This window comes from Elaeis guineensis, chromosome 3 (assembly GCF_000442705.2).
Source record: "Elaeis guineensis isolate ETL-2024a chromosome 3, EG11, whole genome shotgun sequence".
Lineage (NCBI taxonomy): Eukaryota > Viridiplantae > Streptophyta > Magnoliopsida > Arecales > Arecaceae > Elaeis > Elaeis guineensis.
In genome coordinates this window covers 113,439,336-113,463,704 of record NC_025995.2, presented here as the reverse complement: position 1 = coordinate 113,463,704, position 24,369 = coordinate 113,439,336, and the positions used below count along the sequence as shown (strand labels likewise).

General features: G+C 37.5%; 3 protein-coding genes across 5 annotated transcripts in view; 2 read left to right on the top strand and 1 right to left on the bottom strand.

Moving 5' to 3' along the window:
- Positions 1 to 347: 347 nt before the first annotated feature.
- Positions 348 to 4,344, top strand: LOC105040797 (mitochondrial arginine transporter BAC2). The gene is made up of 2 exons (XM_010917494.4): positions 348 to 755; positions 3,479 to 4,344. Exons 1-2 carry the CDS (start codon positions 504 to 506, stop codon positions 4,172 to 4,174), a joined length of 948 nt encoding a protein of 315 aa, XP_010915796.1. The 5' UTR covers positions 348 to 503; the 3' UTR covers positions 4,175 to 4,344.
- A 2,275-nt stretch (positions 4,345 to 6,619) lies between these two features.
- On the bottom strand, positions 6,620 to 10,356 carry LOC105040798 (protein BUNDLE SHEATH DEFECTIVE 2, chloroplastic). 2 transcript variants are annotated; one of them, XM_029263284.2, is made up of 5 exons: positions 10,120 to 10,356; positions 9,923 to 9,989; positions 8,332 to 8,428; positions 6,952 to 7,001; positions 6,620 to 6,792 (listed from the first exon to the last, which is right to left on the bottom strand). In XM_029263284.2, exons 1-5 carry the CDS (start codon positions 10,252 to 10,254, stop codon positions 6,731 to 6,733), a joined length of 411 nt encoding a protein of 136 aa, XP_029119117.1. In that variant the 5' UTR covers positions 10,255 to 10,356; the 3' UTR covers positions 6,620 to 6,730. The 2 variants fall into 2 exon arrangements, with proteins under 2 accessions (XP_029119117.1, XP_010915797.1); XM_010917495.4 differs by having other exon boundaries at positions 6,620 to 7,001; positions 10,120 to 10,355.
- Positions 10,357 to 10,491: 135 nt separating this feature from the next.
- The window catches only part of LOC105040799 (helicase and polymerase-containing protein TEBICHI), a 29,564-nt gene continuing 15,686 nt past the window's right edge, over positions 10,492 to 24,369 (top strand). The window contains exons 1-13 of one of the 2 annotated variants that reach the window (XM_019849363.3): positions 10,492 to 10,737; positions 11,112 to 11,569; positions 11,760 to 11,970; positions 12,047 to 13,093; positions 15,790 to 15,854; positions 16,860 to 16,965; positions 17,078 to 17,278; positions 20,741 to 20,941; positions 21,261 to 21,422; positions 21,559 to 21,798; positions 22,330 to 22,542; positions 22,717 to 23,067; positions 23,184 to 23,336. In XM_019849363.3, coding sequence (XP_019704922.1) covers positions 10,702 to 10,737; positions 11,112 to 11,569; positions 11,760 to 11,970; positions 12,047 to 13,093; positions 15,790 to 15,854; positions 16,860 to 16,965; positions 17,078 to 17,278; positions 20,741 to 20,941; positions 21,261 to 21,422; positions 21,559 to 21,798; positions 22,330 to 22,542; positions 22,717 to 23,067; positions 23,184 to 23,336 — 3,444 coding nt within the window. In that variant the 5' untranslated portion in view covers positions 10,492 to 10,701. The remainder of the gene's footprint in view (positions 10,738 to 11,111; positions 11,570 to 11,759; positions 11,971 to 12,046; positions 13,094 to 15,789; positions 15,855 to 16,859; positions 16,966 to 17,077; positions 17,279 to 20,740; positions 20,942 to 21,260; positions 21,423 to 21,558; positions 21,799 to 22,329; positions 22,543 to 22,716; positions 23,068 to 23,183; positions 23,337 to 24,369) is intronic. The other variant, XM_073254478.1, reaches the window with a different exon arrangement.

The window sequence follows — 24,369 nt, the reverse complement described above, 5'->3', positions numbered from 1 at the left end:
TATTTTTATAAATATTAATATAATATTATATTAGTATTTATATTATATAAATATAATAATATATAAATATTATTTTAATTTTTATATTAATATAATTTTTAATCCATATTAATATCTATAATAATTTATTATATTAAAATATCAATATTATATTAATATAATAAATTATTATGATTTAATATTATATTTATATTTATATTTATATTGAGTTTGGAAAAAAAATAAATTTCATATCTATTAAAAATATAATAAATATCCTGTCCAATTTTTATCGGAAAGAATGGGTACTCAACCAAATATAGATCATTCTAAAATAAATTATTCTTTTATCGTTAAACATGCCAACACTATATCCCCAGGCAGAAGTAAGTTTTTCAAAAAATAACTTTGCAAGAAGAAATTTTTTTCCTGCGAATCAAACGAGTCCGTGGTTGGAGAGAGAATCAGGTTTGGAATTTGATTATATTGGTGGGGTTGGGAGGGAGCTGTGGAATGGTGTGGCGATGGAGTTCTGGCCGGAGTTCTTGGCGAGCAGCTGGGGCAGGGAGTTCGTGGCGGGAGGGCTTGGGGGCATGGCCGGGGTCATCTCCGGACACCCCCTCGACACCCTCCGGATCCGCCTGCAGCAGCCCGCCTCTTCCATCGACCGCCGCCCCGTCTCCGCCGTCGGGCTCCTCCGCAGCATCGTCGCGTCCGAGGGCCCGACGGCGCTTTACCGCGGCATGGCCGCCCCCCTCGCCTCCGTCACTTTCCAGGTACGTAGATCCTTCCAGTTCTTACCATCCACTATTTTTTCTCTTTCCGATCGAAAAAGGAATTGAAGTCTCGTTTTTTTGTTATTCTTTTTCTCTTTCCGATCAAAAAAGGAATTGAGGTAAGATTTTCTTTATTTTTTCAGTCCCAGGATCGTGTAAAGCATCATGATGATACAAAAACCACACCGTTAATTAAAGAAAAGGAGTAAATCATGAATAAAGAAATGAATAAACAGAGAAATAATAAACAAAGAATCGAGGATTGCATCCAGGTATTCAGGAAAAAGGGTATCTCGAACAATATTTTGCTTTTGTCAGAATATGCTACCTTAGTTTCGCTGTTCAGGGGAATTTAAAAAACGTCGATTAGACGATCCCGGATGGTCGGGTAGGATCGACATAATATTATTCTACTTAATAATAGACATAGAAAACAGAAGCCCAATCATGAGATATGGCAATCTGGAACATGATCTAATCATACACAAATTTACTGATACAATCTAAGAAATTCCATTTCCAAGCATGAATTATTTTCCCTGAGCTCCTTGTAATTCAATTAAGATTACGGCATCAGTAAGATAAATATTGCAATTAAGCTTTTCTAATGTCGAGGATATGACCAAAAGAAATAAATGCCAGCATGTTGCTTTTCAAAAATTGCCGACTTTTTCCTTTTCCGTTTTATCCCTTAAAAAATAACCTTTTTCGTAACTATGTCTATGTAATTTTTACTCTTGCAAAGAAAATGGCTTGCTTACAGTGGAACTGCTACTAACACGATAAGCAAAGGAAGATGCAGTCTCAGTTATCTTTTCTAGAAAGAATGTTTCAGCCTGCATCAGTTCCTCATCCTCACTTCTTTTGGTGAACCAAGTATTGGGTGAAGAACTTTCACTTAAAGTAAAAATTTTATCATCAACCAAAGCAACTTCTTAAAGCCTTTTGAGAAAAGTATCCATGGTCATTTGTTGAGATAGTTTCATGAACTGGCATCTAAGATAAACAAAGCAGTCTGCTGTTGACACTTGGGGAATATCCTCTGAGATAGTTTATACATATATAAACTGCCCCAGATGATTTGTCTTTGTCAGAATTTAGATTCTTGTGTAATGAGAAAGCTCCTCCATTACTTTTTTCCCTTGTTGGAACATGCTACTTTAGATTCTGTGCATGTGATATTACAATAAGTTTCTGATAACTTTCCAATAGAGTTGTTTTGGGGGCTCCCATACAGAATCTGGCATCAAAACTCCTTTCTAGAAAGTTATGTAACATAATGATTCCCTGAGCAGAGAACTGGCTGAGGATTATCAAGGAAATCAAATTTAGAGTGGTTAGGAATATTATGCATGTTTCCAGTTTCATGAATACAATTAAGCCAAGCTCTTAAAATTATTGCAGAATACTTGTTTGTTTCATGCCATATGCTAAAAGTTACAATCTGCTGTTACTTTTTTGAACATCGGATTGCTTTGTGGTGGCAAAATCAATTCAAAACAAGTACTTAAGTTATAGAAATACAGATATAGATGGCATGTCTTGTTTTCTTTCTAGAGGACATTTCAACTTGTGGAACAGGTATGCTGCTTTTTGTGCTTCCATTTATGTACAAAATTGCATGAAGATTTTCTGCTTGATGTTCATGTGCCAATCATAGATCAACAAGGTGATTAGAGACCAGAGAGCCTACTGATCAGCCATGGCATTATCAGAAAATCTATGGCTATTCCTTGTGATAGTCTGATGAAAAGGCAAGTGGGTGCCATCTAGCAGTCTGCTTTTGATGCTCAGAGCAACTACCCTGCATGATGGAATTAGATACAGAGGCAAGTTGGTGATGACTTTAAGTTCTTTAACTGATGACTCCATACTATTGATAGGAGAAGAAGTTTAAAAAACAAAATGAAGTAAAATAAATAGGAAAACCTGATTAATTCTTGGTTTTATAGTCATTTCATATTCAAGATTCTCTGCACATAAAAAGAACATTATAAGGATTCACTTACTAAGATTCAAGAATATATGGATCATAAGTTCTAGCAGGAGCATTGTGCTACTGGACATAAGGAGGAAACATGCTTACGAATCACTCGAAGCAATAATTTTGACATATTAGAATGAAATATTGTCAAAGCTTCCAAGGTTCATATTTGCAGGCCCATTATGGACAGCACCATGCCAAACTTTCAGTTTTGAAATGAGATATAGCATCTGCTAGGGCACCCGCAAGCAGTAATTAGAAGAACCCAAGCATGCCAGTGCCACCCTTGACATTGCAAAACAACTTAGTTTTTTATGGTTACCTACTGAAATAGGTCCAGATGGAACTATTACATAATATCTAATCATAAACAATCTGAAACAGCATAGCTGTTACCATTTCAAACACAGTTCATTAACATATGTACATAATTGTATAATTGCTATGAAAACTTGTTTTTCATGCTTGATTTCTTCAGGCTAGGTTTTAGGTCATCAAAGCTATGAAGCAGAACCATGTACACTGTACACGGAACTATTACAACCCCTGATAGCAATGATGTGAAAGTGATCTCATGAATTTTGCCACATTTATACAGAATGAAGTGCTAGGTCATACACATTTGGAACCCCATACTTCTTTTCTATCATGCTACTCTTTCTGCTCGGTTTTTTAGTAGATAAGAATGCTGCAATTGAGTTGCTTTTTCTGATTCCCTTTTTTCTTTTTATTGTTTCAGAATGCTATGGTCTTCCAGGTGTTTGCAGTCTTGTCAAGAGCTTTCGATGCAAACAACATGAACGAACCTCCATCATACAGAAGTGTTGCACTAGCTGGAGTTGGAACAGGTGCTATTCAGACATTGCTGTTAAGCCCAGTTGAGCTTGTAAAGATACAACTTCAACTAAGGATGATCGGGAATAAACATCATGGAGGTCCTCACCTAGGGCCAGTTGGCATGGCCAAGGAAATTTTAAGAAAGGAAGGAATTAGAGGTTTATACCGAGGCCTGTCCATCACTGTTCTTCGTGATGCGCCTTCACATGGGGTCTACTTCTGGACCTATGAGTATGCAAGAGAGAAGCTTCACCCTGGCTGCCGGAAAAGTGGTCAGGAAACCCTGGGAACGATGCTTGTTGCTGGGGGGTCGGCGGGAGTGGCCAGTTGGGTCTGTTGCTACCCATTGGATGTCATAAAATCCAGACTTCAGGCACAGTCAGAGCCTCGGGGAGGCCAACCACCACCAAAATACTGTGGCATTGCCGATTGCCTCCGGAAAAGCGTACAGCAAGAAGGCTTTTCTGTGCTATGGCGTGGCTTGGGAACTGCCATCACCCGGGCCTTTGTTGTCAATGGTGCCATCTTCTCTGCATATGAGTTGGCTCTAAGATACTTGGTTAATAACAACCAAACAACCGTGATGGAGGAGAACTGATTTTGCTTATTGCAGGTCAAAAGAGGCCTCCATTATATTCATTTTAGCATTGCTGCATGACTGCACCTTCATATGTGTCTCCAAATTAATATATCATTCTATGTTTGTTATTGTGAATAAGTGGCTCACATCATTTATTAGTTTGATTTTATTCTCAGATCTTACTGCAACGTATATGAACCCTCGTGTGGTGCAAATTATTTGGAGAATTGCTATACCTCTCAATTCTCATTTTACATCCATGAGATGTAACAAACCAGGTCTTTTGCAAAAATCTCCTTTGTACTGCGTGAGCTTTAACAAAATAGAGGTCCCTCATTTGATTGGTGCATACTGAATACAAGCAGCTGAGTTATGAGGACAGATTCCGGTCATTTGCAGTCATACGACATGTTATAAGATGCTGAAGTTGCACTTAATTTGAGCTATTTGGGCAGGAGCGGTCATTGAGTTGGATGGCACACAACTGGTCTTTTTAGAATTTTCAGAAACTCTTTTGCATGCAATACATTTTTTTTGTCATGGGTATGTCTGAAGCTTTCCAAGGCATGGATGCATAGATAGCAGTCCAAATGATACATGGAAGCTTAAAGCCCTCTCTCAATTGACTCACCTTAGGGCTAAAGCTCTTTCCAGACAACTTAAGACTGCTAAAGCAGAGGAAAAAAAAAAAAAAAGAGTAGCCCGAAACTCTAACAAGTTGGAACTTCGGTCGATACCTATAAGTCTGAACCTATCTGCTGCTATTTCGACTCAGGAGAAAGCTTTTGTGCATCGCATGTGGTATAATAAAATTAACATGAAGCATACCGTCCAATTATATTGATGGAATAAATATTTAATGCTGCTCAAATTTTTTTTTTCAATTTTGAATAATAAAAATATTATTTCCTCCATAAAATAAAGAAAAAATAATATTATTATTTTCTGATACTTTGTATGACTTTCTGTGAATATATACAACGTTCTAAATCATATATATGACTTCTTGTGTATTTATGACATTCTAAACAATATATATGACTTCTTAATATCTTGTATGACTTTTTATGAATATATATGACATTCTGAACAATATATATGTATTTTTCTAAATATACATGATATCCTGAACAACATATATGACTTTCTAATACCTTATATAATTTTTTATAAATATATATGACATCTTAAACAATATATATGACTTCCTATGAATATATATACATCCTGAATAACATATCTGACTTTATAATATCTTATATGACTTTCTGTTAATATATATAACATCCTAAATAATATATATGACTTTCTGTGAATACATATGATATCCTGAATAATATATATGACTTCCTAATATCTTAGACCTTTTGTTGGTTATAATAAGTAATAGAAAGTCATATAAGGCATCAGGAAGTTATATATATTATTCAAAATATCATATATATTCACAGAAAATTACATAAGACGTTAGGAAGTCATATATTATTATTCAAAATATCATATATATACATAAAAAGTTATATATATCATTCAGGATATCATATATATTCATAAAAAGTCATATAAATTATTAAGAAACCATATATATCGTTTAGAATGTTATATATATTCATAGAAAATAATATATATTATTCAAGATGTCGTATTTATTTATAGAAAATCATACAAGGTATCAAGAAGTTATATATATTGTTCAGGATGATATAAAGATATAGAAAGTTATATATATCGTTCAGAACGTCATATATATTCATAGAAAGTCATACAAAACATCAAAAAATAATAATACTATTTTTTTTTATTTTATAAAAAAAATATTTTTATTATTGAAAATTGAAAAAAAAAAAATTGAACAGCATTAAATGTTTGTCCTATCTAAATGCTCTACGTACCCTAATACTATTAGACAGTATACTCCTATTGCACCATACTTAGGCAAGTTTGGATTAACATTCCCATATGATGGTGTTTACCCAAAAAACATTCCCATATGATGGTGGCCACTGACGATATACAGGCCTCGACCCAGTTTAGACTGTATTGAATTCTAATGTTGTTCCCAATATTCGCTTCGAGCTGTTGGAATCAGTGTCCATTTGGTTGTCATGCCTGCAGGCAACTTCCAGGAGGGAATCCACTGAACTGAAAGGTGGTGGAAGGGACTAAGCCGGGAGGATCGGCCCCACAAAGCTAAGAAATCTGGAATACAGGAAGTATCGTTTCCGAATGAACTTTGGCGCCTCAAAATCTTTAGGATTGGTGGTCCATGCATTGCCTTCTACTTTTTTCCTCCATTCTTTTAGCAGATTCCACTCTAGTGGCAGTAATCCTAAGATCTACAAATATGTTATCAATAGTTGGAAACACGAGAAATAATCTCTATTCAGTATTTTGAGTACGTAAAATTTTCATCAGCCTTTTCTTGGCTGATTTCAATGGCCAGCTCACATAAGAAACTAGGAATTTAAATAGAAGGGGTCTTCTCTTTTGATAATGCGCAAAACTAGCACGGGAATGCATTTAAACAATATATCACAAGCCTGAAATGCTAGAGTCTGGAAGCATGCTATGTCTCTAATTCAAACAATTTGCCACCCCTGTTTCTGAAATTTTTACAACAAAGACTGATGGCAACCCTGCAAAACAAAATGCCAAGTCACAGAAGCATTCTATTTCAGAATTCGACACAACATATATGAGATGGAAAATTCCTTTGTATCTAAGGAACATGTAAAAATACGAAGCTTTTTTTTTTTTTAACAACAACTAGTCATCAAAGGAGCTCATGAAACCACCCAGAAAGCCTGCTCCATTGCAATTCCCGCATAAGATTTCCCGCTTGCCTCTGGAAAAACAAAACATAATAAGCATCAGATGCAAAATAGAGTCCATCTAATTAGGCTGTAGATTACTTTTTTTCCTCTAACCAGTGCAGTCAGATGCATGGGCATGATTGTTTGTAGGAAAAATGCAACACCTGGAATCTTGCAACCATAAAAGTGGATTGGTACAGAATGTTTGATGAACAGGCAAGACTTGCATGGTTTGATGTGATGTCTAAGTATTTGATGGAGCATAAATGCAAACTGAAGCAGCATCCTAGCTAGTCACTGTTGTCTTCTTAAATAGGTGCAGAAATAAGAAAGCATTCTCAATGTTGTAAAATTAATGGGCATGACACAATGCATTAAGCTTGCCATGGAAGTCCATAACATCTGGTGATTCTAAATATTCTAAACCCAGGATCAAAGATTTATGGTACCACATTACAAGAAGAAATAATGCTTGAGGAAAAAGATACCATGTTAGCTTTTTGCAAGGTGAACAAATCTAGTCCAGAGAGCAGCGTCCAATGTTATCAAATATATGAAGATGCCCCTCCTCTAACCCAATTTCCTTAGGCTTCAATAATAAGCGTCCACACTGTGTTAAAAGCCCAAAGTTGGTGGCGATGCATTTACGCCAGGGAGCAACAAAGAACGGCAGTATAACTGATAATGTGATGTCTCATTTTGTAGGTGCTCAACATATGCGAAGTACATTTAAGCTTAATCTTACAGTTATCAACTTTAAACTATAAGAAATCAGCAGCTGACAGAGAAGTTAGAAATGTTTGTAGTGAATCTATGTTTATTTCACCTAATTGGGTAAATACTTAATTAAGCAGACATACAAACATTGTTAAGTGGTCTATAATAGAGAAAGCAGATATGGTAAAAGAATAGTCTCACTCCCATTTTGATTGTGGCACCTCCTATTGTGCTCTTAAATGGGTGGAGGATGTATGGACCTCAGAGATTTGCAGGATGGATGCATAACGTCAACCCACTAATTCTTTTGAACGAACCAAAGCAATTACATCTGACTAAAGCCAATGATTTGGCAACTTCATTAGCTAAGGGAGTTGAACAAAAAGCTATTTTACCATTGATATTGTTTATAAAAAAATGGCTGACAGGATGTTAATAAACATAAATAGCATTATCATTATCGCACAATGGAAATCAGAGAGAGTCCAACAACATTATAGAGCACAATCTCCATTTTGTGCATAATTTGTTAAAAACAATCTTGAAAAGTAGATGAATTCAATAACTTTTTCAAAAGGAAAGACTACTGACAAATTTAAAAACAATTTAAAGGCCTTGGAGTAAACAAATTTCTTTATTGCATACCTGCAAAGCCAGCATGTTCCACCTGCTTTGAATTGGCCATTGAAGTGATCGACAGAATTCACCCCTGTTCCTTTGCATTGTTTGCAGAGTACCGCACCTGTTAATTTTATAAAAAGAAAATCAATAATTGGTCTCTGAGGTTTTTTAAAGCATATCAAAGAATATAAACACTTGTGTTAAAAGATAATGAAGACCTTAGCAAGATACATGGGAAAAGTTTCATCCCAAATAGTTCAATTAACACTCAGTAGTATGACTTTTAGTTTATATAATATTTAACTGCAGTACAGTCTAGCCATGCGAAAGTGGGAAACGCTTCAAAGACAAGTCAAATAAATACCATAATTATAATAAGGAAGAGTTGTTCCATCCACTTGTAGTTGGTTATTAAACTTGAAACATCATATACTGCTTTAGGGCTATTTTATCTAATTGTCTTGTCCTTGGAAAGTGTTATAAGCAGAATTCACTCCCATAAACATATATGGACATGTATTGCCACAAAAAAAAAAAAAAAAAAAAAAAAAAAAAGCAAGCAAGCAGGTTTCATGGACATTTCCATGCAGGTAGGAGCAACTTAAATACTCTTGCTTAAACAATTTAGTTCCAGAATAATCCTGTTTTGCATTCTCTTGTACAGTGGAAGATAACAGAAAGAATTTAATTAAAGAATTAAATAAAATCTGCATTGAGATGATGCCATTTCATCAAGAAAGAAAGAAATGTGCATGGCTATTCAATAATTCATAAAAATTAAGAACATCTGAATACACAAGTTTCCAACTTTTAATAGAAGTATTGGCCAACTCCACTTGCAACTATCAGCTAGTGCAGAAAAATAAATACAATTGTTTGCAATAGTGTTTATTGTCCCCACTCTTCTAATACATCTCTCATTTTAGCTCAATGTTTTATAAGGCCATGGAGTAAGGGTTTTCTAGACTATCTATGCAGTTTTTACCCTTTGATGCCAATAATACCAATGAAACTAGGCTTTATGTCATTTCTGTATACTTGATACAATGGAAGATGGAACAGAGCACTCACTATTTTACTTTTGACGATATGGTTTACTATTGAAACTGCTTTCTTGTTTATACAGCCATCAAAAAACAATAAAATCTAAACCACTGAATATTTTTCAAAACCATTAAGAAATCTCATAGAAGCCATGTGCACATGCATATCCATGCACATCCAAGGCTAGCATGTTTGTGCTTGAGGTGCTTATGTCACGGGCCAAAAGAAAAATTAGCCACAAATGATTTTTGTGAAATAAATTACTTCTTTATAGACATCATAAAGGAAATTAGAGTTTGTAAAAGGTGTCTTAACTCCTAAAAGACCAAAGAAGATTCTATACCGTTTACTAAAGGTACATTTCAGTGCCAACTACATCACTTTTAGCATGAGCAATATCGACATGCTATTAATTTGCATCTCAAAATGCCCAAAAAATACCATCAATACATAAATCCTCCATATACCAAAAAGCTACAGAAGAGGAAGACCAAATCATATCATGGTCCTATTCAATTCTAGAAAAGAAAAGGAAAACATGATAAATTTCCACCTAATCAATTCGTATTACCATTCCCATCACAGTCAGCACAGACAATGCTATTCGGCTTGGTTCCTTGATTGCTACTGTCAGTGGCCTGTTTAGAGAAACATAAAAGAATTTCTATCACATAATTATCACACATTAAATCCTTCGCAAGTATCACCACTATTACTTAGGAACTGTTAAGAGGTCTCCACAAAGAAAAAGAAAAAATAGACTCTCACCTTGGCCTTGAGGGATTGAAAGCTAGAGCTGAGGGAGATGGTAACGGTCTTGTGGGCGAGAAAAGTGGGGGGATTAGATGATTTGGTTGGAAAGGTGACGGGATTCACCTGGGTGAAGCAAAGGAAGCTCGCCATGCCAAGGGAAGGGGATGAGAGGGGGAGGGGACGAGAGCACCTGGTGGTCGGATCCGATGGGTGACGGAGAAAAAGATGAGGCCGAACTTTGCCCCTTCAGCCCGTGGATTTTAGCTCTGTCGTGCACGTGCAACGCACGTGCGCTTCTCCATTCGCAAGTAGTGTTCATATAAGTTGGGGATGTGAATCATAACGCAGCCTATTGTGAGTTTGTGCCACCCAAGCCTTTGTTCGTTAGGTCGGCATTGCTGTCATTCTTTAGACGATTGGGGAGTCTACACGCAGTAGACGTATCTATATTCGTTCTCCCGACGACGCTATAGACGTTGGCGGTACCTTTTATTCAAAATCGGCGCTGCTGCCAAGTTTTCGCAGCGCGACCGCGGGGCGGAGAAACCCTTCTTTCCCAAGATCGCGGACGCGGCGGCCCTCTCCCCCTCATCCGCGATGGCGTCGGACTCCCCTCGTGCTCGCATCGATCAGGTCTCTTCCCTCCCCTTGCAAACCCTAATCTCCCCGATCCATCCTTCCCCTCCTTCCTTCCGTTCTTCTTTCATATCTTTCTTTTCCCTAATGCCTAAACAAATTCTGTTGTTTTAGATCAAGAACAGTTTCTTGCTTTTGTTTTGAATCAAGAACAGTTTCTTTTCTCAAGATCTTGAAGTAGCCGCAAGCTAATATCTATATTATGGATTGTACTAATGTCTTCTTGATTCCAATCTTTCTAATAACGATCCAGAAATTTGTTTTTTTTGGATGAGTAATAGTTTCTTTTCTTGAAATCTATAGTTACCTGCAAAATAAAATCTATTCCATTGATTTTACCGCTCATCGTCTGTTCTGGGCTTGATGATTAGTTCTTTGCTTCAAGAAAGCGGAAACCTCCCGGACCGAAAGATGAGAAGAAGTCTGATAAAGATCCCAAGAGCCCGCTCGATGGATCACCCAGTGCAAAAGGCAATCTGGATAGTTATCTCGTCGAGTCTTCCGATGCCAGTTCTTGTGCTGGCCATGGCGCGGCCTTGTCGAGGCATGATTCAGTCAGAAGAAATCTGTCATCGGATATCAGCTTGGTGTCTGATGTGCCAAAGAAGCCCATCTTGATATCATGTTCCTCAGGAAGTGGAGATTCATCGAACAGTGTTGAAGGCCTGTCTGGGGTTGGAATAGGAGCATTGGACGAGGCACCAGCCGACGTTCTTGGGTCTGGAGAGCAAGGTCACATCCTTGATGACCCTTGCGATGCGGGCATTGCGACCGGGGGGAATTCAGAGCTCAAGAGGTTCGCAACTGATTTTCTTTCTCTGTATTGCAGGTAATGATGATTGTGCTCTCTTTTAGGCTTTCAATTTGCACTTTATTCTCATCATATATTGGACAGTATAATTATTTTAGTCTGGCATTGTATTCTCATATTGCTTTCTCGGAAAGACAGTGCAGTTGCTGTTTCTTGAAATGTTCCGATTTTATTTTTCTGCATGTGATTCTTTGGTCCTTCTCTCCAGTGATCTCCCAACTGCTGTGAATATTCCTGTGGATCAAGAGTTGAAAGGTCAAAAGAGAAATGGCAGTCCATCTCTCTTAGTTGCATGCAATAAAACTTGTTCAAAGAAGCAATGTGTTATAGATCAGAGCAGCCTGTCCCAAAAACCTTCGAAGTTTGAGTCAAGCACCAAGCCTGAGGATGCAGATGTTGTTCATTGCGAGGATCTTGAGGTGAGTTCTGACAAACCTGCTTGTCAAATTCTCTATTTCATTGACGAGTGAATTATAACAGTTTAAAATGATGCAGGAATCAGGTGGTAAGCACCATGGGGAAAGTGATGGCGGAGACACAAGCCTGAAAAGATGCAGTATGACTCCTAATTCTATCTTAATGAAGACAGGACATTGTGTGCCTGATTTGTCAACCAGTGTCTTGGATGCTGGTGTGACCCCTAGATCTGTGTCCAGGAGTTCAATGTTCTCTCCAGGAGATGAGTTTTGGAATGAAGCTATTCAAGTTGCTGATGGTTTACTTGCTCCAGTTGGTAAATTACCTGAAAGCCTGTGCTTTTTAAAAAGCGGAAGGTCTGGGAATAAATTATTGCAGGACAAATCTTCTTGTGCTGTTCCTCAGGGTGCTAAAAGTTTTTCTAGATTGGATGGTGATGATTTAGCTGCTCGGGATGTGGAACTGAAAGGTTGTGTGAAGCCAATAGCGAAGCCTGTTGAAGCACCTATAATGTTGCTGTCAGGCAGTCAGCCAATTGAGATATCCCGGTTGCCTGTGAAGCATTTTGATTTCTGTCAGGAGGAAAATTCACATGATCGTGATATAGATGTAGATGGAGTTGGTACTCTTTCAGGGATTCGACATGTAAATCGTGGTTCTCTGAAGCAGAAATGTCTAGCGACTTCAGACTTTCCAAAATGCCATGAAGATCAGGAAAAAATAGAAACTTTTGAAGAAATTCCTAAATCTTCTTCAAACACGTCATCAGATATCAGTCCTCATGATTTATCTTATTGCACTAGAAATTTGCCGCACATTGTGGAAAATGGTTCTGACTTGTCTGTACATGAAGGGAAATGTGGTTTGCCGACTCAAGTGAATGGCTCCAAGCATATGCACAAGGACAAAAATTTATCTCATGATCTGCCACTACCTTGTTGTTATGCTTATGATACAGAGAAAGAAATCCATAGTAGATCAACTGCTCATGGCTATTGTGAAGAAGCCACAACTCCATCCAGTTCTATGCTATCGAATGATCGTTTGAGGCTTACCAGTTGGCTTCCTTCCGAAGTATGCAGTGTGTACATGAAAAAAGGGATATCAAAACTTTACCCTTGGCAGGTTTCCTTCTATTTTCCTTTTCTTCCAGCATATCATGAAAGAAGCTAAAACAACTGTGATACATTAATGTTTCAGAATTTCCTGATATGTTTGTAATGTTATGCCTCTTAACTTCTTCTTTTATTCTTCTTCTTCTGAACATGTCTTAATTTCAGTGTTAGATAAGGGGCTTCCCTGTCTCATTCTTCAGTCTTATTCTTTGTTTATCAGTGTATGCAAATGTTTTTATGATTTTTATCTTTAGTACTTAGTGATAAAACACATTATATCACTTGAACTTGCACGGTATATATTCTTAAGATGGACATCAGAGTGTAATGATTGATATTCTAATAACTATTGACTATAGGTATCAATTATGTAGGGGCACCCTACAAATCCTTTAGGGGCCATAAATGAGAATGAGAGTGTGGGTGAGAATGAGAAGGTTGCATGTATTTTGAACAAGTTTATGCATTGAAAGGTTCCCCTTCTTGCAGCATCATATCCATGTTCTCATGTGATGAAGCCTATGCATTGAAAGCCTTTTGATTACCGGCTAATAGTTTGGCAGTTCTTTGCTGAATTTGACCAGAAAGAATTCTTTTCCAGTTTACCCATTAGCCACCCTCACTTGTTGCATTCTTATTTCCTGCACAAAGTTATTGAAGTTTAGCAGTTATACATATTTTACCAGTTTTTCCCCTTCTAAAATTGCATGTTTTCTCCAGTTCCTTTTTATATCCCATCTTTGACCACTGCATCTTCCCCTTTTTTCCTTTGTCTTGACCAGAACAAGATGTATAAGGTTGTCTAGATATCTTAATTTTCCATTTTGTTAGTACAGAAGATAACTTGGCGTTGGCCTAGCCTTGTGTGTTTACCTGACAGTAATAATCACCTACAATCCTTATACCAACTTTGTAGGAACACATTTATAAAGATAGCCTGTGTTTAATAGCTGGAGTACGTCCTCTTCCTATTTTGGTATCTTCAAATACTTTCCAAATCTACCATTATTGGAAACTAAGATCCTCAACTCCTCTTTCACGATCCATTGACAGAGATTAAATCAGTGTTGCCTTCCTTATTGCCTTCTCCTTGTATCATTGTTACCCATGCCTATAGGATCTATATCAACATTTTTTATCTTAGAGCAATTCATGCATTTTTTATCCAGTCATTTCACCATACTTTTTAAAGACTTGTTACACATCTACATCAGTGGTCCCACCCATGTGACTATGCCTTATGTTCCAGTTTCTTGTCCAACATTTTAATTCAGTAGATACACTGATGTCTTGCATTACCTATTGTTGTCTATAGTTTTGTAGAAGCGTAAATGCTTCTTGAGATGATTAGCATTGTAAATGCGCATGGTCAAATTGGTGGACTTACATATTTGCTATGTTTAACACTTGCTCAGTTTTCATGCTGTCAACTAACTTGAGTTTGAATCAACACCCTGGAGACAAGAATTTGGCACATCAGTAGTTGGTCTTCACCACTTGATCTGATCAATGGTCTCATAGTTTCAATTGCTTCTTAGTTGCATAATTTTGATAATCAAAACCTGACAATTTGAGCACCAATGATCGATGGAAAATGCATAAAGATTATCCCTTTGAAGTGGTCTTTCAGTATCCATAATTGATGTTCAATTGCTTATTGTTGCTGCTAGATATGCACAGTTAATTATTAACTAGCTGTGACCATCCTTTCTTGTGCCATTCGTGGTGCAAATAGATATTTGGCATCTTTTTATAATCATAGTGCCATTCATCAGTCACAAATGTGGTTGATTTTAGTGTTAGAGGCTTTTCTGGTTAACATGATTCTTCTGTACTAATGTTTCCTTAATGTCACCTCTTATCTTTTAACACTATTATTTTTTTAGTGCTCATTTTTCACCTCTTATCTATTCAATTTGGTTCTTTTACGTCGTTCTTGATTTCTTCACTTTCATTTATTTTGAGTAGGTTTATTTTCTCCTTTTGCTCCATAAGTTTGTATGATTCCCTTTTGTTTGAGGTCTTGGAGTGTACTGAGCGATTGGCACCACATACGCTTGGGCTTTGTGGTGGAGATGAGTGGAAGGGAGACTAGAGGAGGGGGATAGGAGGATGGCAATTGGGAGGGAATAAATAGGATAAATGATTATAGTTGGATTGTATATGTATGTAGAGATATGCGCTGGTGCGGTTATACTTGCACAAATGCCTGTGTCATAGATACACACAAAAGCACATTATTCACATAGTTACTTATTTATGTATTGATTGACTGGTCTCAAAATTTAATCTGTAAAGTGTCCTTCATTTTTTCAATTCAAACTTTATATCGCCATATTGTTTATGTAGTTTGCTTCCATTTTTTGTTGTTGGATCATTCCAACATTTTTGTAATGCTTACCACATGAAGTACGTACTTCTGTGTGATACATGTTTGTATGTGTATGTGTATTGATATTGACTTATATTTTTGATTTTCTGTTTCAATCTTGCCATGGTTCTTCTGTCTTTTGTATTTTGACATGCTTGTTCTAGTGCACTGTAGTATGGTCACAGACTTTGTCTATAAGTTTCATGACAATTGCAGAGCTGGATAAGATTTATAGAAAACAACAAATTTGGAAGTGGCAGGACAAATTCTTCTTATGATGATACTGGGCAGAAGACTGATATTTTCTTAACAACTTCGATTGGTTGAAATTGTAGGTTGAATGTCTCCTTGTAGATGGCGTCTTGGAGAAAAGAAATCTAGTCTATTGTGCATCAACAAGGTATTTGTTATAAATACTTAAAAGTTCATGAGAATAGACCTTCCCTATTGTTACTTCTTTTCTTGTTTTCACTTGTTCAGCATACCTAAATGAACCCAAGGAATAAAAATATCATGTGTTGTACTTGTGCTTAGGCATAACAACTTATCATGTTATGCATGCCAATTCTTGGCATTTGCCGGTGCGAAAAGATATGAAAACCCTTAGAAGACTTTGCGTTGAGCATGATAAGATAAGTTACTCCATCCAACTGTCTTTGAATTTAGGCAACATTTTTGCTGCTTTCTGCTGCTATTTCAATTGTTTCGAACAATTAAATCATAGTTTTTACCGGTTCAGATATCTGGTATCTTAAATCACTCTAGATGTCTGTGCTGATTGTTGTTCACCATATGTATTAAATAGTTTCAGAATTCATGCACTTATAATCTATGGTTTTGTGGATTAAATCAACATTTTTGCTCTTAAATTGGATTGTTGATATGATCCAGACAATAAAACGAAATCTATGTGGTTGGGTTATTGTAATTTGTTAGCTTGAGCAAAACATAACAATCTCCCAACATTAAATAGCTGGTAACTGTAAAATCCAATATCTGGGTGCATTGCTTTGATCGTTTATTGATGTCCATATGATCACAAAAGGCTCTGACCTTAAGAATATGTGGTTTTATTTTTAAGAAACTATGGTTGTGTTGATCTAAGCTAGTGAATGGTGTCAGAACTTATTGACAAGGTAATTTGATACACCTTTATGCTGTTGGTCTCAACATGGTTAAGATTGTAACTCATAAGCAATATCATTTAATGAGTCCTCTGCTATTTTCTTGTGTCCTATAACCTGCTTATTATGTGACCATATGTGCGATCAATATCTTTTCCTACTTTTATCTTGAGACCTTTTAACTGTATACAGTAATTTTTTGAATGATCTGGCATGCTTTTCATGTCAAGCATTTTTAAAATTAGGCGTTTCTATAACATATCCTTTTTGCTGCACTGCAGTGCTGGTAAAAGTTTTGTAGCAGAGATTTTGATGTTGAGGCGAGTTATATCGACTGGAAAAATGGCCCTCCTTGTACTTCCTTATGTGTCAATTTGTGCTGAGAAGGTGCTTTTAGTGACTTAATTGTGGCTAAGAAAAAAGTTTCTTAATGACCCATTAGAGTTAGAAACTTTTAGATGTACTACTAATGGCTATGGCTATTATCTTTTTCTTACAGGCTGAACACCTGGAACTACTTCTTGAGCCACTTGGGAAGCATGTTCGGAGCTTTTATGGAAATCAGGGTGGTGCATCACTTCCAAAAGATACTTCTGTAGCTGTGTGTACGATAGAGAAGGCAAACTCTTTAATTAACAGATTGTTAGAAGAAGGTCGCCTTTCTGAACTCGGAATTATTGTGATAGATGAACTTCATATGGTAAATTGAACCTTCCTTGCGCATTTCTTAGCTTTGTTATGCAATTTTACAACTCCAATCTCTTTTTCCTTTTATATGGTATCACCTTTTGCCCTCCTTGGTTATCTACATTAAATTGTTCTACCTGAAATCCTCATGAATCACTGATTGGAAGTATAAGACTATCTTTTCTATGTGAGCTTACTCTGTTGAGAAATGAGAATGGTATATGAGAAGAATGTAAATGGGATGGAAATGTTTTAGTGCATATTTGTTTAAATCATGAAGGGTCAAGTTCTTGGAGGATTTTCTACTTCTCAGTAGTATCATTAATACATAAAATGGACGAAAACTCTCTGAGATGGTCTGACCAGGTTTGCTGTATGGCATAAATCCCTTGCTTTGAAAGGTGTGAAGGGTTCAGAATGAGGGCGGATGGCAAAGGGATAATTGGGGCAATGTACAGGTGAGAAGTATTTAGCTTTGTATAAGATAATTGGGAAGTGTTATGCACAAAATTAATCCCAGATAAATTGGTTAAAGCTTGCTATGTGTCTATTTCCTCGCATATAGTTATGACTTATGAGAATTTTCAAATTTTGAATTTTACCTCAAGGTTTCATTTTTATCATTATCTAATTGTATCTGGTTTTCATATATACTTTTAAGCAGAAAAAATGGTTTAAACTTATAACATCTATATTTTTTTCTCAAACATGCAATGCTTAAAGATGTAGAACCGATATTGTCCAGGTTGTATAGCTTGAAACAGAATTTTGTCTCAAAATATTTATCTTACTTTTGTGTTTGTCCCATAGTTACCAGATTCGCCCTACCCCTTGGAATCGCATCTCGAATTACGCATCTCGATTTGTGGGATGTTTACGTACCAGAACACTGCGATACGTATCCCAATTCGCTGAAGTTGGCGACCTAAACAATATATACACTTTTACCAGAAAAATAACCAAAGAGAGGAGAGAACCTGAATTCCTACCAGATTTGGATGAGATAACCTAATTCGCGTACCAAAACGCTGCGATATGTGTTCGGTTGCCGATCCACGATGTTGACTATGGATGGGGCCGGCCGGTGTTCATGGGTCCGGTGGGATCGCGTACGAGGGGCTGGCCTTCGTGCTTCCTAGCCCCGATGGCGATGGCGACGACAACCTCTTGCTGGCCATCTCGCTGCAAGCCGGTTACATGCACTCGATTGAGACTCCCGAGGAAGGGGAGAGGAAGGGGCCATTGGGGGCTGCGGGTGAGTGCGGGGGGTGGCGCTTGGAAGGGGAGAGGAAGGGGGCCGCGACGGTGGAGGAAGGGGAGAGGAAGGGGACATTGGGGGCTGTGGGTGAGTGCGGGGGGCAGTGCTTGGAAGGGGAGAGGAAGGGGCTGTTGGGGGTCGTGGCGGCAGAGGAAGGGGAGAGGAAGGGGCCGTTGGAGGCCGCAGGCGAGTGCGGGGAGTGGCGCTTGGAAGGGGAGAGGAAGGGGCTGCTGGGGTCGCTGGAGGAGGGCTCGAGGAGTTGGCGGAGACCAGTGGGAGGCGACGGCGAGGAGAGATCTGTGGGAAGGAAAGCACCTGAGGGAGATTGGAGGAACGCCATCACTGTCCCCATCTCCGCTTGGACGCCACGCTCACAGTCCGCCGAGGATCAGCTGCCCCGCTCGATTGCGTTAGGATCCTGTGACGCTAGGAAAAGGACAGAAAGAAGAAGAAAAATAACAAATTATGAAAATGCCCTCAGATATTTTGTATTTGTTTGGCAGCTTTTTCTTTAGAAGAAGGGGTTGTTGGGAATTGATGTTTATTATGCTTACGGTGGACTACTTGCTTCCGAGGCAAAATGGGAGAATAGAAATAGTCGTCTTGAGAATCGCGAGTTGGGACTTCATGCTGGATCATATAAAGTATATTAATTAAAAAATTAAAATTATTTAAAAAAAGATGCATATAGTTTTGTTTTTAGTTTTTTATGTAATATTTGTGTAAACGAACCTAATACATCTTCATAGCGTACCACAAACCCAACTAGCATACCAAAGAAGCCTACCCCCATCATATTCTATAAACTCCTAAGTGTCGTACCCTATACCCGACCCTGTGCCTTGACTCGGAACGTACCGTGAATCTGGTAACTATGGTTTGCCCTTGAACCATTTGATTCTGCCAACCATGTGTGTCTTGTTGATGATTAGTGCAGTTAACTTCTGTATAACTGCAAGTTGTTCTGGTCTCCCATGATAGAGCTTGTTAAAAAAACCAGAGCAGCTGGAGACCCAGATTATCAGTGCATATCTGGTTTGCTTGAATACATGCTTAAATAGAAAGTAATGAAACATGGAAAGAAAAATTGGATGAACATGACTTGATTATTGTTTTTTGGATCCTTGAAAATTGGATGAATTTCTCTTACAAGATAATCCACTTTCGTTTATGGACATCACTTTCTTGCTGGCGCAGGGTGTATAATCTGAAGAAATGATCAGATTTTGAAAAAGATTCTTTTTGACTAACAGGCCTAAGACTTTTAAAATGTTTCCCATGAGGTCCCATGTAAAGACATCTAAAGATCTTTAGGCACAGTCCTCATGTCTCAGTCCCTTAGCTAAACATATATGTGAGACAGGACATTTCAACTTTATTCTTTGTCAAATATCTATTTGAACTACATTACTTAATAGGCCCAAAACAATCCCCAAACACTTTGCATAACAGCTGGTCTCTAATCCTACCATGTTGCACAAATCATTGTCCTTTTAAGATTGCTTCCAACAGCGAGCCATACCATATGACAATTGGCTAGCTCTTTTGCTCGCTCTCTCTCTCTCTCTCACACACACACACACACATACCCACACACACACCCCCCACACAATCAATCATTTGCTGCTCCACTTCTTTTTTTTTTTCTTTAAAAAAAATCTTTTTGATAAATGAGGACCGTTTTGACTCTGGAGTTGGGGCTGGCTTTGGCATTTTGGTCGTAGATCTCCAAATTGGTTCTCTTATGACACTTACGAGTTATTAGAGCCATGATCTTTCAGGTGTGATTGCAATAGTATTCATAATTACATAAATTTGTAGTTCTACAACTTACACATTAGTCTTGTGCAGCTGTATTTCTTCTTTACAGGCCTGTTGCCTTTAGATCACACTTGTGGGCCAAATCTAGAGCTCTCTGTGTGCGTGTGTGCGTGTGTCTTGGCCTTTGTACTATTGTGAAGAATGGCATACTCATTAGAGATTTTAGATAAGTCATTTGTGAAAAAAGTATCTATTCACTGCATGTCAGAGTGTCTATTAGTTCAAATAATTAATAAATGATTTCACTAAAGTTATTCTGTTTGTAGTGTGTATCTGACTGTACTTATTTCATTTCCTTTTGCCTCCTGCTACTTTGTGGTGGCCATCATAAATTGTTGCCTTGCAGGTAACTCTTATTGCTTTAGTTATTTAAAAATAATTAAATTTCCATCATAGGTTGGTGATCAACACAGAGGGTATCTACTGGAGCTAATGTTGACAAAGCTTCGTTATGCATCTGGTGAAGGAAACTTGGAATCATCTAGTGGAGAAAGTTCAGGTTCCAGTAGTGGGAAAGCTGACCCATCTCATGGTTTCCAGATTGTTGGAATGAGCGCTACCATGCCAAATGTGGCAGCTGTAGCTGATTGGCTACAAGTAAGTAAAGATTTGCTATTCTTGTCTCTACCAAAGTGCCGGGATTGCTTAAAAGGAAAGACAGTATGTCCAACATACTATTTTCTGAACAATAAGATTTGTCAGCATAACAAGGGAAAGCAAAAGAGTGCTACAAAAATGATACATCCAATATATATTTCTAGTTTTCAACTAAGGTACTATGTCATTAACAGTAACATAACCAAAATCTTGTCCGACCTACATAGTTGGCTTTATGGGTTATTGATATAATTTTTTGCCAGTTTATGAAACTTCATCTCTGGACTTTGTGGACAAATTTATTCTTTCGAATTTTCAGGCGGCACTTTACCAGACTGATTTCCGACCAGTTCCGCTAGAGGAGTATATCAAAGTTGGGAATACCATTTTTGACAAAAAAATGAATGCTGTTCGAAAAATCCCAAAAAGGGCTGATCTTGGGGGTAAAGACCCAGATCACATCGTTGAACTGTGCAATGAGGTAATTTGCAATTTTATATGAGTTGTAGAAAATTTAAGTGCATGATATTAAGATCTTTTGCTACATAAAATTCTTGAATCTTATTTTTAATTTGTTGATGAAATCCTCTTGCTATTTTGTGTTCACCTTGATGCAGGTTGTTCAAGAAGGTCACTCAGTGCTATTATTTTGTTCAAGTAGAAAAGGATGTGAAACAACTGCAAGGCATGTCTCTACATTCTTAAAGAAATTTTCTATTGGTGGACATGAAGTTGACTGTGAGTTCAATGATGCTTCCTCTGCCATTGAGGCCTTGCGGAGGTGTCCTGCTGGATTAGATCCTATATTAGAAGAAACACTTCCTTCTGGTGTTGCTTATCATCATGCTGGCCTCACGGTAGTTCCTATGTGTTTTTTATCTCTGATGCACATATACACATTATTCATCTCTTATTGCCTGTTACTTGATTGATGACCATATGCATGCATTGTATCTCTCTTTATATATGTTTATTGAAGTGCAATGATTTTGTGACTAATTTTCACATGCTATTGCTTGACAATACCTGCATTTCAGTAACCTTATTTTTTTTGACCGTCTAATACATGATTGCAAGTTTCACTGAAGATTTGAGGTATTTAGATTTATAAAGTTTGCTTGACGCTCCGATATCCTTGGGGTTTGCCGTATTGGCAACCTGAATTTGCATTGCAATGGGACACCTGCATCAATAATCCATATTATTTCTAAACTTCACTTCACATTTAGGGTGCCATTCTTTTCCCATTTTTTCTTGTATAGTCGGAAACCTGAATTATGCTAAAATAATTTTGATGAATGTGATTTGACAAATAAATGCAAATCCCACAAAGGTGCCAATTTGCTTCCTTTATCCTCATTGAACTACTTCCGTGGAATGCCTTATAGGTCGAGGAGAGAGACATCGTCGAAACATGCTACCGTAAGGGACTTGTACGTGTTTTGACTGCTACATCTACCTTAGCTGCTGGAGTTAATTTGCCTGCCAGAAGGGTGATATTTCGACAGCCACGGGTTGGTCGCGATTTCATTGATGGAACGCGTTATAGACAGATGTCTGGTCGTGCAGGTCGAACTGGCATAGATACAAGAGGAGAGAGTGTAAGCTACTCTTCTTCACGAGTTTATTCTTGATTTAGTTACTCAAAACAAATATTCTTATTATGTTGAATTCGTGATTAAAGCTTGTGGGTGTTTTTTAAACTCTATTGGAAGTTGACAATATGTTTTTAGGAAGCATGGAAATTCTAATTCCTTTTATTTTGTCCCAATCAGATACTTGTATGCAAGCCTGATGAGGTCAAAAGAATTGCTGCTATCCTTAATGATAGCTGCCCTCCCTTGCAGTCTTGCCTCTCTGAAGATAAAAATGGGATGACTCATGCAATCATGGAGGTTGTTGCTGGTGGGATTGTTCAGACTGCAAGTGACATTCATCGATATGTTAGATGTACTCTCCTCAATTCTACTGTACCATTTCAAGAAGTAGTAAAATCTGCTCAAGATTCCCTTCGATGGTTATGCCATAAAAAATTTCTCGAATGGAATGAAGAGACTAAGTTGTACAGTACAACTCCTCTTGGACGTGCAGCTTTTGGCAGTTCTCTCACGCCTGAAGAATCTCTTGTAGGGATTTTGTGACTCATCTTGTTTTGTATTTTGCCCAATTTTATACTGCAATGTGCTCTTCTTGACTTAATTTACTTATTTTTTGCTTGACTTTGCATATTATTTTTCTGCAGGTTGTCCTAGATGATCTTTCAAGAGCAAGAGAAGGATTTGTTCTGGCATCTGATTTGCATTTAGTTTACCTTGTAACTCCTATTAATGTTGAAGTTGAACCGGACTGGGAATTATACTACGAGAGGTTTATGGAATTATCTGCACTTGACCAAGTAATGTGATAATCTCACCCCCCAAACCTTGCTTTGAAAGTTTTGGCATGGATTCAGAACTTGATATTCTGATAGCTTGCTAAGGTTGCAACTTGCATGTGTTCATTTTGGTCTGCACAAAGTCACATTTATACCATGCAAGTTAAAGAGGTGTTGATGAGTCGCTATAGAATTCTTTACATGCCTTGTCTTTAGGCTGAATCTTTTAAACTAGCTCCTGCTCCTGGGTAACATTCTTAGTATCCTCCAATGATCCTTGCTTTCCCTTCTTCTACCTTTGTCCTTCTTTAGCTTTCTGATAGAATCAAGACTCCATCGAACAAAACTCCGATGTGATCAAAAAGCAACGCTATGAAGAAATAGAATAGGGAAAATTTTGATACATGGTCTTTATTTCTTCTGAAATCACATATACATGATATCAAAACACTTCCTTTTTTTTGTGGATTTGGATAGCATGGTTAGAGCATATGGGGATTAAGTGAAGAATGGTTGGGGGTTTAAGTAATTGCATACACTTCTTTATATTTTTTGTGCCACGGCAATTATGGCCTGTTGTCAGATTTATGGATTTGATGTGTTTACTGACTATGTTGCCTCATTTCTTTTGTGAATGAGGGAAAGTTAAAGACATCAGCATGTACAAGGCTATGTATCTTTGTATTGTTTCTGCAAATCCAGCATATTTTTAATCACTGTATTGGTGTCATATCTGAGGTCCTATAGCCTCGTATTATGCATGCTGGGCCACTGACCCTTGAGTATGATTTGCTACATTTTTGTGGCATTCTAATTATGCTTCTCATGTTACATTTCCATTATGGAGATGTGCAAAGTTTTTGCAGAGGTGCATTTGACTTCCTGTTAGTTATATTTTCATGCAATGATGTATAAAATTGTTATATTTTGTTGATATTTTTGACTTGCAAGCAAATAGAGGTGCAATCGAGCTAAGCCAAGTCGAGTAGCAAGAAGCTTGAGCTCGACTTGATCCAAAATACTTGGGCTTGAAACTTGATTTGAGATCAATCAA